The sequence below is a fragment of the Podarcis melisellensis genome, assembly GCF_964234715.1.
Source record: "Podarcis melisellensis genome assembly, chromosome: 7".
NCBI classification, from domain to species: domain Eukaryota; kingdom Metazoa; phylum Chordata; class Lepidosauria; order Squamata; family Lacertidae; genus Podarcis; species Podarcis melisellensis.
This window is the reverse complement of record NC_138539.1, coordinates 39518390-39532489: the sequence shown is the minus strand read 5'-3', so window position 1 is coordinate 39532489 and position 14100 is coordinate 39518390. Positions and strand designations below refer to the sequence as shown.

Sequence of the window (14100 nt, the reverse complement as noted above, 5' to 3'; positions counted from 1 at the left end):
AAAAACTTTCCAGTTCTTAAAATGAGTCTGGTGTGTTTATTTTAGCAGAACTACCTAATTAAACCAAATGCTAATTAGTGCACTATGGCTAAAATCCCATAAGAATGAAAATGGGAACAAGATTTTTTGTTGTTGTTTAAAGTCATTACATGCTGTTATTTTTTTCATGTCTAGAAACAGAAAAGAGAGTAAGTTGTGTAAGCGTGCCTGAACTAAGAATTTAAACATTGGAACACTGGTAGATTTTTTTTTCTTTTTTAAAGCAACTATATAATTTATGATGATGCTGAAGAAAGTTCAGAATGCTAGGGACTGGAAGATAATTAACTTCTTCTTTTTTTTGCAATACAGATTTCCGCTGGTTTATAAGCATAAGAAAATTATTACTCTGGACAAAATCCAAAAATTGTATTCACCTTTCATACATTCAGTTAATTTCAGATAGCTTGCTCAGTCTACCATCATAATATTAATTGCCTCAAATTACTGTTCATGCTTTTCATAGGGGTTCTGAAACAGAATCCTTGGCTGTATTTTAAAAAGAGCTAACAACAGACATAATGACATACAATACCAGATATAGGAGAACAGAAGGAATTCACATGAAATGACAGTAGGAATTTAGGGTCAACTTCTACTTTCTCAAAATCTATGTTGGGCCATTTGTGCACTTCAAAAGATGTTGACTGTGGTTATTAAAAAAACCAAATGCATAACCTGGTACTAATACTCAGCAAGCCTAAAAATATTTCTATATCCTAAAAAGAGGGGCAGGGATTGTCATTACTACACTATTAGCTTCCAGAGACCTACTTTTTGACCCTTTCCTGTGTTCTTAATAGCAAGTCAAAGCGGAAATAGAAGCTAAGAGTCCTGATATTTTTTTCTGATGCCCTTCTGTTTCATTAGCAGTTCTCTTTCTCTCCCTGTTCATTTTCCCATATCAACTAAGCATTTACAAGTTGCATCCCTCATGCTGTAGGAAAATCCCCACAAACCTCTCAATATCTGCATTTCATTTTTATGCTTTTGCCCAATTCCTCATGGTCTCCTCACTCACAGGATCAGTATGGACCTCCAGATGCTGTTAAACTCCCTTCCACCTGATCAAGGATTATGGGAGTTGTAGTTCAGCAACCTCTGTCCCCATCCCAAACTTAAGGGATAGAGAGGTGGGCTTGGATCAGGCTAACTCATTTATGGGACTCCAAACCTTTCCATAGATCAGAGGTGCAGCTAAGGGAGGGGGAGAGGCTTGCCAGGTTTTTGCCCCGGGTGAAGCCTCCAGAGGGGCTCTATTGAGGCTCCCCACCTGTGTTTATATATGCGCAAATATGCATGGGGTGTGTGTGCTAAATCGGGTCTTTGACCTGGGTGAAATAAAGCCCAGATTCACCCTTGCTTAAATACTCACTGCGTCCAACAACTAACTCTGACTTCCTGACCAGCTTCAAAATCACCACAATAGTTTCTACTATGCTACTGTCAGTTCCTAGTATTCCTTGTATTTCTCCTCCTGAAGTTGCTGACTGGCCATTGCTTTGGACTTCCCACTAATCTGTGTTCTCATTTCTCTGTGTGCATGAAGTCCCAACCACTAAGCTTTGCTCTGTGATGGGAGAGTATCTGCACCCCACCCTCCTCACCCCAAACATAAAGTTAACGATGCTCTACTAGTTAGGTGAAAACTAGTTCAGGGGTAGTTAACTTTCTGTCCAACAGAGTCTGCAACCAAAGATTATTGCCAAAACAGTATCTCTTGCCTTATGAATGTTTGTGACTTGTATTGGTGTGCCAATATGAACCAACTATCATTTGCTGCACTTGATGTCACTCAGGGTTGTAAGAGTTGCTTGATGAAGTCATTGTGTGAATTGAACAGTGCAACCTTGGTTTGAAAAAGGTGAACAAGGCTAGAGATTTGAATCTTTCTGCAATAATCCAATTTATACTTTCAAAGTCTGGAAAGGCTAAAAATATAAAGGCATTGTTTGAAGAATATGAAATCTGACATTAACATTGATGTTTCAGAATTGCTTCTAGGATAAGAAAGCATAAGGACTAAAACTATGCTTAATCATATTTAGTTGAAGAGTTTGTGAGTTTTTTTTATTCTGTTTATTTTTCTATATAAAAAACCCAGCACAGAAACTGAGCAGCTTATTTTGATTTCCACTTCCATTCCTCCCCCGCTTTTAAGACAACCTGTTACTTTTCTTAGAATTCTCCTTTTCATCTCTTATTTCTTATTCATTTTCCTACTGACTTTTTGTGCTATGTTACAATGAGAAAAAGAAAATGGAAAGCAGCAAAGAAAACCTTCACATTCATTTTAATCAAATGTCCAATATTCTTGCTTTCTATTGTATGGCTTTGTTTATCTGTTCCTTGTCAGCACGACAAAATGATCACAGCATGGCTACTGTTTCAGAACTGGGCCTATTTTTCTTATTATAAAGTGGGCTCCATATGGTAATCTCTGGAGAATCTGGAGGAACCTGCAGTGAGTTTGCTTTCTTTTGTCAACAGTTCCACATTGTTCCGTTCACACCCCGGTCTGCTGATGCTTCCAACAGACTTTTTTTCTCTCCCTAACAATGGAGCTGATTGCATTCATATGCCTATTATTAAACAGAATTGTGAAACAGAAAATCTTTACCACTTTGAATAAAACAAACTTAAAATGAAGTAAAAACTTCAAAGAAATGTAATAATATTTATAAACTGACAACAGGCTCAGTAAAATGTGGTTATTTTCATCTCATAGGGTGGAGCGGAGCATAATATTCCAGTGGTTGTTTCCAAAATTTCAAAAGAACAACGAGGTAAGTATCCGTGCCAGGCTATTTGCTCAGGGGATCCAGCAAAGCATCACCAGGTTTATACATTTCAGACTGGGGAGGAATAACTGAATAGTTAAGAAAAAAATGAAATCTGGGCCATAAATGTGCATGGCAGGATATTTTTAAGGAACATATGAAGCTGCTTCATGCTGGGTTAAATCCATTGGTTCATCTAGTTTGGTATTGATTACAGTGGCAGAGCAAGCCAATTGGGCGCCTGGGGCAGCATGCGTATCCTGCGCCTAGGGGCGTGGCGAGCCACTCACAGGGGCATGGCGAGTCAGGGCAGGACGCCCCGTGGGGCCTCTGAGGCGTCTGCCAGCCTCCTTCCACTCAGTTGCCCTACAGCTGCGGAGGAGGTGGCAGGCAGACCATTTGGGGCAGTGGGGGCCTGTGGGCACCCAAGCCACCACGTCACTCCCAGGAGAGATGCGTGGCTCGGGCACGCTGCAGGCCCCGCGGTGAGTGCCACCCGGCATTTTGTCACCCACCTCAGTGGTGACACCCAGGGCTGACTGCCCCCACCGCCCCCCTTCCTCCACCCCTGATTGTTTACAGTAACAGGAAGCAGCCGTCCAGGATTTCAGACAGGGTTCTCTCCCTGCCATATGTGGAAATGCCGGAGACACAAGGCAGATGCGGGGAGCATTGGGCCTGCAACCCTTCCTCACACTTTGCACATTTAAAATAAAATAGAATTTCCTTTGTGAATTTTAGGCTCACATGCTTTAAAACCCTCTTCAATACAAGCCTAATTATTGTCCCTGAACCGTTTTATATGTACAGCACAGATTATTGTAGCTGTGGTGCGCGTGCAGTGTGCCAAGCATTCCCAAAATGCCTGAGAAGCTTCTGTTTTCATGGAGCGCCATCTGCACAACAAAACACCCCAGAAGCCTCGGGTGCACTAATATGTATCCAATTAGGTTTCAGTCAAGTTGTGCATAAGGTTGAGGAGGAGGTGGACTGTGGCCAGCAAGAGCAAATTCCATAGCAGTTCCCTTCTTTGGCTAGAGTTATGAGGCTGAATGCACATCACAGACTAATGTGCAAATTGGAAACTAGCGGTCCATCTGAGTTTGCATTTCTGTGAGAGTTGTGATGTTCTTCTTAGCTAACACCCCCCCCCCCCCCAAAAAAAAATGCATTTAAAATGTTTAGTTTGAGATCAGAGATTTATATTTAAATGTCTTTTGGGCAGATTTTTTTAAAGCACAGAAACTGGATGGAAAATGACCGGGTCAAGAAATAGATGTGTCAATCTCTAGCAGAATCCCTGCAAAATGTCACTCAGATCACAAGATCCACTGCAGCCTTTAAGCCTGATAACTGTATTTAGAAACAAGAGCTGCAGCTGTTCTTTACATTTTCAGGGTTCAAGACTAGAAACATGTCCTAGATGCAAAAGGGGAAATAAATTTCCTCAATAATACTTTCAGAAAATATTAATTATCTATGTAAATGTGAAATATGAAACCTGTCATGGATTTGTTTTCTTTTGTCACCTATTTCTCATTGTCCTGCTCACATCCTGCTCCACTGATGCAGCTAATGGAAAAATAGAGAGGAAAGGTTGAAATGAAAAGCACACCTTTCCTTTATTTTCTCTTTCTTTTTAGCGGAACTCTCGGGCTTGCTGTTCATAGGAGATGCAATTCTACAGGTAGGCAAACCCATTCACTTTTGCCAGGTTTTAGTCCCAAGTATAATGTGAAGTCTAACCTAAATGAAGCCAATGCTCAAAATTGTCTTTTCTTTTTTTTAAACTCAACAGATTAATGGAATTAATGTAAGAAAATGCAGGCATGAAGAAGTGGTGAGCTTATACTCCTTTTCTAAAAACCATTGCGGTTCTTAATAAAAGTCAGCATAGCTGCACTTCTGTCACAGTGTTCATCGCTATGCTCTGTAAGTAGATCAATGATCCCAAGATTGCTAAATGATCTAACCTTTGAATATTGTAACTTTACCATAGAAATGGTTTACTGGCCTCAGTTGTGTTACAGCCTAAGGGAGCCTCTGCTTTCTTAGGATTTGTAGGTCCTTTATTTCTGGTGTGCTGTGTGTACCTCCTTTAAGCAATACTATTATGTCTGGTTAAGCAGCACTCCCTGTACATACCAGATGTGTGGAAAGCTCTCGTGTATAAATAGAGGAGTGAGGGTCAGTGTACTGGGCCCACCCCAACAGCCTGCACCCACACGTTGAGCACAGATGTCTACAGTGGAACCCCTTAATGTGAACAGCTCAGTATGGTTGAGGTGCCAGTGGAAGCACTTACTCCAGTGCAAATTTGTGTGTGGGTGTGGCTGATCTGGATTGGGACTGTAGCATGGAGTAAGGAGTTAAATATCCTCCCCCCTACAAGGTCTCAGTTTAGACTGAGCTTCCTCACACATTTTGTTTACTTTTTCAAAGTAGTTCACACAATTGCTAATTGCATGAATAGTTTCTCACTCAGTTTGGTCTGGGGAACCTGTGGCCATTGAAGTGTTTCTGGTCTACAACTCCCATGAGCGCCAGCCAGCATGACCAATAGTCAGAGATGATGGGAGTTGTAGTCTAGCCACATCTGGAGGGCCACAGGTTCCCCAGCACTGCTCTAAAAGATAAGATGTCTTGCATAGTTGAGTGATTTAAGAATGCTTTGAAGATGTAAATTCAAGGGAATTATAGCTCTTTTAAAAATAAGAGTTATAGACTCTTACAAAATTGTGCATTAAACAGTAATGTAAAGGAGCTACTGATTTCCTAAAGAAACTCTTTTCTTTTTAATTGTATATTGCATTATATGAGGTTCAATAACGAATTAAGTTATTTTCCTAATCCCATTTCTTGGAGCTGTACTTCCTTTTTAGTTTTGTGCTTATTTCATATATGGCTCATCAACTTTCAGAGTCTGATTTGTTTGCAAAAGCAGCTTAATCCTTTGCTAGGCTTCTGTATACTAAAACTGAGATTTTTATTTACTGTGTCTTCGAGCCTTGGTGATCAGATTACTTTAGTCAGTAGTTAAGCTAATGCAGAAAATCTCTCTGTGGGAGCAAAATGAGATATTGGGGCTTCAGGAAAAGGTTTGGTTGTATTTTTGAGTGCAGTGCCATATAGCTATGCTAGTAAGTCATTGTTTTGTGTTCAGAGTCAATGAAGCAAGATATGAAATGTTTGTGAAATTATGCCGGCACCCTTGTTAACCTGATTATGCTTTCTAGGATTAATATTTCTTTTCGGTTATAATTTGCACAGCCAGCCATGCTTATATTTTAGCACCTGACAAATGCTTAACCAAAACCTTAGGCAGAGATGAAAAGTGGGTACTTGTTTGCAAACCTTCAGCCATAGAATCATAGAATGGTAGACTTGGAAGGGACCCTGAGGATCATCTAGTCCAACCCTATGCAATACATGAACTGGATACTTTTATAGATGACTCTTCTCCTGCAACAATCAAAACAAAGCAGATATAAATGAATCAGTAATGACTGGACTGAGAAATGTCTTTAGAAATTTGAGAGGGGCACTTCAGTAAAAGGACTGTGGCAATATTCAAGGAACAGGACATCCTAAGCAGAATATTATGATTGAGCCCTCCACTCCTCCACTGTGGTGCTTATCAGATCCCGGAGCTGTTCTTCTTCTCTCTTCTGTCTTCAACTAGGCAGCCATTCCTGTTCTATCTTACAGAGCTACAGAGCTCATGTCCTACACAGCCCAAATGCCCACTCCCCCATCTGGCATCTCTAATCTGTGGGCATCAAATTGTTCACCTCTGTGCCTGGCCCCAGATTCCCATCACTTGCCGCTTCTGGCTTACCACAAGGGTTTCACATCTGGTATGTATACATTGCAGCAGCCTGCTTAGAGGTGAGTAGAAAGAGGCTTACCCCAAAATCAATTGGGATCCATTTGCTCTTCACTGGCTGCATTCACGACAGTTTATTCAATTCTCACAACATATCCTTAACTGTTAAACTGAGCTTTCATGCAGCACACACACACACACACACACACACACACACACACACACAAAACTTTTGAAAGTATAGCAGAAAATATTTTAGTGCTCATTTCAGTGTTACTGGCTTCCAGGGGGAAAAAACACCATTTGCAAAGAACACAGAAATGAGCGCTAAACTTGATCTAAGTCTTGTCGAAGCTTAAATATAATGCAGAAAATAACAGTTAGGAAAACAATGGGGAAATTGAATAAACTGTCTCGTGAATTGTGGGGGATTGGATGTATGTTTAGGCCAGGCATTGAATGGGCTGGATTTCTCCATTTCCCATCTCATGTTCCCAATGGGGAATCCTTGCTTTGGCATTCTTTGATGAGCCACTGCCTGTGGTCCCTTTCCTGTTGCCTGACCATCACACCTTACCCTCCTATAGAAGCAGGCCATCTGTCTTTCCTGTATACCTGGTTCCTCAGGCTGGCCTGGCCTTGGAGGAGTGGGGAGATAAGTTGTTTCTAGCTGCTGCCCTAATATTGTTGCAAGACATTTCCCTAGTTAGTCATTTATGTTTATATATTAAAGCTGGGAATTTTAAAAGTGGTGGTAGAAGGAGAGGATGTGGTGACAGAACCGTCATTTCTCTATAGAAGGCCCATATGCATTTGTTATTATCTACAGTTAGAAAGATCTGAGGTATTTGGGCTGAAAGATCTTGCTGTGTGGCTCAGTCATGAAGGGATAGCATTACACACACACCAACGTTTTAAATCTTTCTTAAGTTATACAGATCCACAATTTTTTTTCCTCCCACAATGAGTTCATGTCACTGCTCAACTCCCACCTTCCTTGGTGCCTGAGACAAGCACCATGCGACTCAACAGACAGGCCGGCCTGTGGCCATAGTCACCTCCTTCCTGGGAAACAAACACATTTTGCTCCCTTTCATGTATTATCCCGGAGCTCTGCTGTTTGTGAGTTCAAAGAAAAGTGCATGAAAGAAAAACAAACAAAACCTTATTATAAATCTGGTGCAAACAGATATTTGATGCACACAAAGGCAGGTCATCTCATTGCCTCTCTGTCTTAATTTCCCTGTCCATGAGAGCTTTGGCCCATATCTAATGAGTGTATGTTAAAATGGAAAGTGCTGTTGTTTGGAGTGCTTCACAAGCTGTTGTTTTCAGTTCTTCACAGAATATGAACTTTCCCCAAGTATGTTAAATTGATGGCAATGCAAAAATATGCTGTGTTTTAATGTGCTGTATTAGTAACAAATGCAAAGTTTTGTGGACTTCTTTTTTATTTTATTTTTTAAACCTTCTAATGCCTTGAAACTTATGGTCACATTTAGAGAGGACCCTCAGTCCACAACTACACAGTATATTTACTTATAGGCAGTGCTTTTTTCTGGGGGTATGCAGGGGCATGCATACCCCTAAACATTTTGTGAATCTAGGTTTGGCCTCATTGAGGGGCAGTATTTCAATATGAGTAGGAAAATGAGGGTACCCCTAAACATTTCTCTCTCGAAAAAAAAAACACTGCTTATAGGCAAAGACTGTTTCTTAGGGCCAAATCAGACTTGATGTCAGCTAATTGTGTTATTATTGGGGTTTCTTTTGCTTTACCATTTATTTAGAAGATTTATAAACCTTTTGAGAAAACAACAACAAGAAAGTGGTGCACAAATGAAACTGGAGATAAAACACAGCTGTGTCCAATTAAAAACAAATATACATAAAACCATCACAAATAAAAGCAAGTGTGTGTATGTATATCTATATATAAACATGCACACGCACACACAAATATACAAAGATAAAATCATTAAAACTTTTAAAACAGGTATAGGTAACTAAATTATATATCTGGGTGGTCCTGCTGAAATAAGTTATTAGCAGGTGTCTAAAACAGAATTTTGAGGGTGCCTGCCCTAATGTCAATAGGCAGCGCATTCCAAAGTACAGGTGCTGCACTTTGCAACCTCTGCCAAATGTGGAACAGACACTGTGTGGCACTTGTAAAAGTGCAAGTCACACAAATGGAAGCCTTCAAATAGGCTTCTGTGGGGCAAGGTAACACACTAAGTTAACTGGTCTCAAGCTCCATGAGGCTGAATTTTGTGGAAGTGGTCTTCTGCTGCCTTCACCCAGATCCTCCAATTGTCCCTATTTTCCAGGGATGTCCCTGGTTTAGAGAAGCTTTCCTGGTTTCTGATTCGATCCCGGAATTTCCCACTTTTCTTAGGATCATCCCTATTTTCATTGGAGAAATGTTGGAGGCTATGGAGTTACCTAACCCCCAAGCTGTCTGAAGGAAATCCTGTATAAGGAAGAGTTTTTAAAATGTTCAACGTTTAATTATGTTTTATATATGTTGTAATCTGCCCAGAAGGCTGGATCAATCCAATCAGATGTGTGGAGTATAAATAGTAACATTACTATTATAGAATGGGACGTCCTTATTTTCATAGGAGAAATGTTGGAGGGTATGTTCACCCAGTGAAACAATCTTGAATATTCTTTTTTTTTTTAAAAAAAAGAGACTTGTCTCCTGTAAATTGTGCAATGTAATTTTACCCTGCCATCAATTTAACAGACTTTGGTAAAGGTTTTTCCCCTCCCTGTAGAGATAACAACAGGGTTTGGTTTTTTGAGGGAGGTGGATTTAGATTGCAGAAGGAGCATGGAAGGAAATGGTTAAGATCATCTCTCAGAGTATCACTCCCCCCAGTTAGCAAGGCAGTCCTTTAGGAGCTGCTAAGTACTAAAATGAAAATCATTGCGCCTAGTTTGGCCTTTAATTGCTGCCACTGGCCTATTTTTGAGACAGGCAATCTTGGATACCGAGTCCTAAAATAGGCCTTTTTCAAGGAAGCATTTAACCAACCACTTTAGCTAGTCTCTTTTGTAAAATATGAGTGAAAAACTGATACCCACAGAGAGACTTCCTATTAGACAGAAAAAGCAGGCAGAAATAGCATAAGAAGAGCAAAATAAATAGGTTTGGACAAGTTTGGCCTTTCTTCAATCATTGGCTAAGTTCTCAAAACCTGTTTCCAAAAGCCCTTTGTTTGGGCCACTTAGCAGTACTGGAGGGCTGCTTGGGTCAGAGCCTTTTGGATCAGGCCAGTGGCCCATCTAGTCCAGGACCCTGTCCTCACAGTGGCCAACCAGATGCCTATGAGAAGCACAAAACTGGACCTGAGCAGAATAGCACTCTTACTGACTTGGGATTCCCAGCAATTGGTATTCAGAGGCATGAATTACTGTATTTTTCGCTCTATAAGATGCACCAGACAACAGGACGCACCTAGTTTTTGGAGGAGGAAAACAAGAAAAAAAATATTCTGAATCTCAGAAGCCAGAACAGCAAGAGGGATCGCTGCGCAGTGAAAGCAGCAATCCCTCCTGCTGTTCTGGCTTCTGGGATAGCTGCGCAGCTTGCATTAGCTCCATAAGACGCACACACATTTCCCCTTACTTTTTAGGAGGGAAAAAGTGAGTCTTATAGAGCAAAAAATACGGTATTTCATATCTCAAGAGCATGTGTCTCTTGTAAAGCTATAAGGCAGAGCCAGCCCAGAGAGAGGTGGGGAGAGAGAGAAGGTGAGAGGGGTAGAGGGTACTACTGGTCCACTTTACTCTCAAACCAAAAGGATCCCATATTTTTAAAGTTTCAGCTGCATCTGGGCAAATCATGAATGAGCTGAATCACACACCCCTGATAAGTAATAAGTGAATTAATATCTATGTATGTACAAACACCATCTGTTGTGTGTGCCAGACTTAGATAACATATTGGAAATTTAACATATCCACACACTAACCACCAGCATAGATAAATATATACATTTTATATTTGTATTATGTGGATAATGATAAAATTGCAGACCCTCTGATTGTCCCTATTTTCCAGGGATGTCCCTGATTTAGAACGGCTGTCTCAGTTTCTGATTTGATCCTAGAATGTCCCACTTTTCCTTAGAATGTCCCTATTTTCATTGGAGAAATGTTGGAGGGTATGGCATTATCAGACTCCCGAGCCATCAGAAGGCAATCCTGTATATGGAAGGTGTTTTTTTTTAATGTTTAATGCTTTATTATGTTTTTATATATGCTGGAATCTGCCCAGAGAGCTGGGCCAATGCAGTCAGATGTGTGTGGTATAAATAGTAAAATTATCGTTATGGAATGGGACGTCCCTATTTTCATCGGAGAAATGTTGGAGGGTATGAAAATGCATTATAATTGTTATCACTTCAGCTCTAGGTTCCTGTACAACTGAACTTCTCAATACTGTGTTTTTACCTGTCTGTACTTGTCATAACTGATTTGTAGCCAATACTGCTACTCAGAGTAGACCCATTGAAATTAATGAACACAGCTAACTTGGGTCTATTAATTTGCATGTCTACTTGAGTAAAACTTAGTTGGATGCAACCCATTATGCTGCAGAACACTCTGGGATCACAAAATGAATGAAGGGCAGACTAAAAATAGACATATTAAACAAACAATAATAAACAAACAATTAAGACTCACTGCTTAGCAGAGGTTGTTGATAGACTGCCAAGATGAGGGCTGAGCCAAATGATCACTAGCAAAAACCTTTGGGGCAAAATGCCCCCCCCCCCGCCCCCAAATCATGTCACCTTCTTTTATGACTATCATTTTCCTTCTCCTCGGGCATCATGTTATCATCTACCTTGCTGTCTGATCCTAACTAGCCAGTGATCATGTAGCCATGGAAGTATCATGCCACCCTGTGACCATGCAGTGAAGAGGGTGAAAATTACCAAGATGTTCAGGCAACTAGGTGGAACACTTCTGTTCTGGCAATGTACTTTGTGGGTCAACAATAAAACTGTCACTGTTCAAGTGTGCTAAGAAAGGAAGTACACTCCTTAGCCAGAAGCACATTCTCCTTTGTCCTGTGCTGTAGAAAATTCATTGTCTGCTGCTACCTTTGAGCACTGGAAGAGAGAATGTGTTACCTAGACAACATAGGAATATGCTTCCTTCCACATACAGCTCTAGATTTTGGGCTGTCTGAGCAATTGCAAGGCCCGGTAAAATCTTGCGAAGCCCCAGATCTTCCTGAATGTACTCTATGGGCTGTTGCACCCTGCAGGCATTGCAGTGAGAAGCAGAAAGCTCCTGATTTCAAATGTGCACTCAGTCTCCTTATTCAGCCTATCATTTTTTCACAGCCATAGGTGTGTTTGTCAACAGAGTGCCTAAGTCTGAACTCAACTTCTGATTTCACCTTGAGCATAATTCCAAAAGTAGTGGGGGTAGGATATTATCTGAGCAAAGCTAATGCCAATATTGTGTGATTGTTGCAAGATTGGTACTAACTGCAGTTTTCCACCCACTAATTCATGTCAATAAGCAAATTATAATAATTACCAGCAACTAAATGACCAAATTATGATTGACCTAGTGGTGTATTGTAAACAAGATGTACTTTAATAATGGTTTTTCTGAACTGTATTGCTAAGTACCTATTTTCTCAAAAGATTGGGGGGGCTTTTGAAAGGAAGGGTCAAATTGTAATAGTGTGGAAGAGTGCAAATAGATACTTGGCAATTTTGTTTTATCACAGTTTTATCATTTTATGTCAACTACGATTGGAAAATATTTGACCTGCTCTCTTCTGAGTCTAGCATGAAAAAGGAAAGCTATAATTATCAGGTGGTAGTTTTGCAAGGTAGGCAACAATCTGTTTTCCTTGTGACCCAGTTTCCACTGATGTTCAGTACCATCCTCTTTGTTATTCACCACTTCTCACCCTCAGAGGCTCCTAAGAGCACCAATAGTACCTTGGAAGCCAAATGCCTTACAACTTGAACGTTTTGGCTCCCAAACGACGCAAACCCAGAAGTGAGTGTTTCAGTTTGCGAACGTTTTTCAGAAGCTGAATGTCTGACATGGCTTCCACGGTTTCCGATTGATTGCAGGAAGTTCCTGCAGCCAATTGGAAGCCGTGCCTTGCTTATTGAATGTTTTTGGAAGTTGAACGGACTTCCAGAATGGATTCCGTTCAACAAACAGGGTACGTCTGTATCCTTTTTCTTCAGAGTACATTGGGTGGGACAATTGCTGCCAAGAGCACAGACACCCTTCTCATCATTGGACTGCTTCTAGGGCCTTGTCCTTTATCCTGTTCACTTTCCTTATGTTCCACTAATTTCCTGACTCCAAAGTTTCTCTCTCTCTCTCTCTCTCTCTCTCTCTCTCTCTCTCTCTCTATATATATATATATATATATATATATATACTTGTTCTAAGCATGAGGGCTCCCCTCTCCAAATCTCTCTTTTTACATTTCTTTGGATGTTGCTTTAGAGAGTGCTCCCTCTTATCTCTGTTCCCCTAAGCTGCTCATTCTGCATAAACTTGTTTAGCAGCTTTTTAGTTTCATCTCTTAACAGCAAATAAAACAGATTCTGTTTTTCAATACTATTTAGTTATGGCCTGTTCAAAACAGAATTTCCACACAACTGTGATATTGTGTTTCACTTTGCTCTTCCAAACAAGTGTCTGGTGCTTCCAGAAGGGAGATTGGCAAGCCTGGGCTTGTTCTTTAGCTCTTTTCAGGTTAACTTGAGCTGCAACAAAGACTTGTCCTATGGTTTACAGTTTGTGGTTTGCCCTGGAGAGCTAAATCATGGACCTGAGTTCTGAGGACATGCTAAGGCAAACTATGCTTAGATCAGTGCAGACTAGCAGCAGAACAACTGGAGGGGATCAAAGCTGCTGTGATCTCCTCTTCCAAAGGTCATACACTTGCATGTTTGCCCTAAGCCATAGCTTGACATAGCTTGACTTGTAAACGAGGCCAGTGACACTTTAAAGATCGTGTTAGTGTTTCTTTTGTTGTTGATATTGCAGATTCGTGTCCAAGGGAGAAAGAGCCATTCAGATATTTCCAGCTATAAAACCATGGATATAATAGAAGTTGTACTCTGAATGTCAATTAACCACTGGCAAGAATGGATTTCTCTGGGATTATTGCCTAATTAGGAATATGAAATGGAAGTGAAGTAAAAGCTGCAATGGGACAAAATTAAAGATGAATTGTGATAAGCATTATCGTTTCCAATGCATTCAAGCCATCACCGTTACGCTCATCAGTGAACACCCTGAACAATTTAAGCTAGTTGCTTTCATTTTTTTTCAGCACTGTGCTAGAATGCTGACCCAGTATTTTTTTTTCATTTTAGAGTTGTTTATCAACCTACAGATGTAAAATCATCTCACTTGCTCAAAGTATTTGGAGAAAATAGGGGAGCCCTTTGT

The 14100-nt window shown here is 40.5% G+C and overlaps 1 protein-coding gene across 2 annotated transcripts in view; it reads left to right on the top strand.

Moving 5' to 3' along the window:
- The window catches only part of SNTG1 (syntrophin gamma 1), a 215569-nt gene that overhangs the window by 125956 nt on the left and 75513 nt on the right, over positions 1 to 14100 (top strand). For both annotated transcript variants that reach the window (XM_081917551.1, XM_081917550.1), the window contains 3 exons: positions 2768 to 2825; positions 4463 to 4506; positions 4618 to 4659. In XM_081917551.1, the coding sequence (XP_081773677.1) occupies positions 2768 to 2825; positions 4463 to 4506; positions 4618 to 4659 (144 nt within the window). The remainder of the gene's footprint in view (positions 1 to 2767; positions 2826 to 4462; positions 4507 to 4617; positions 4660 to 14100) is intronic.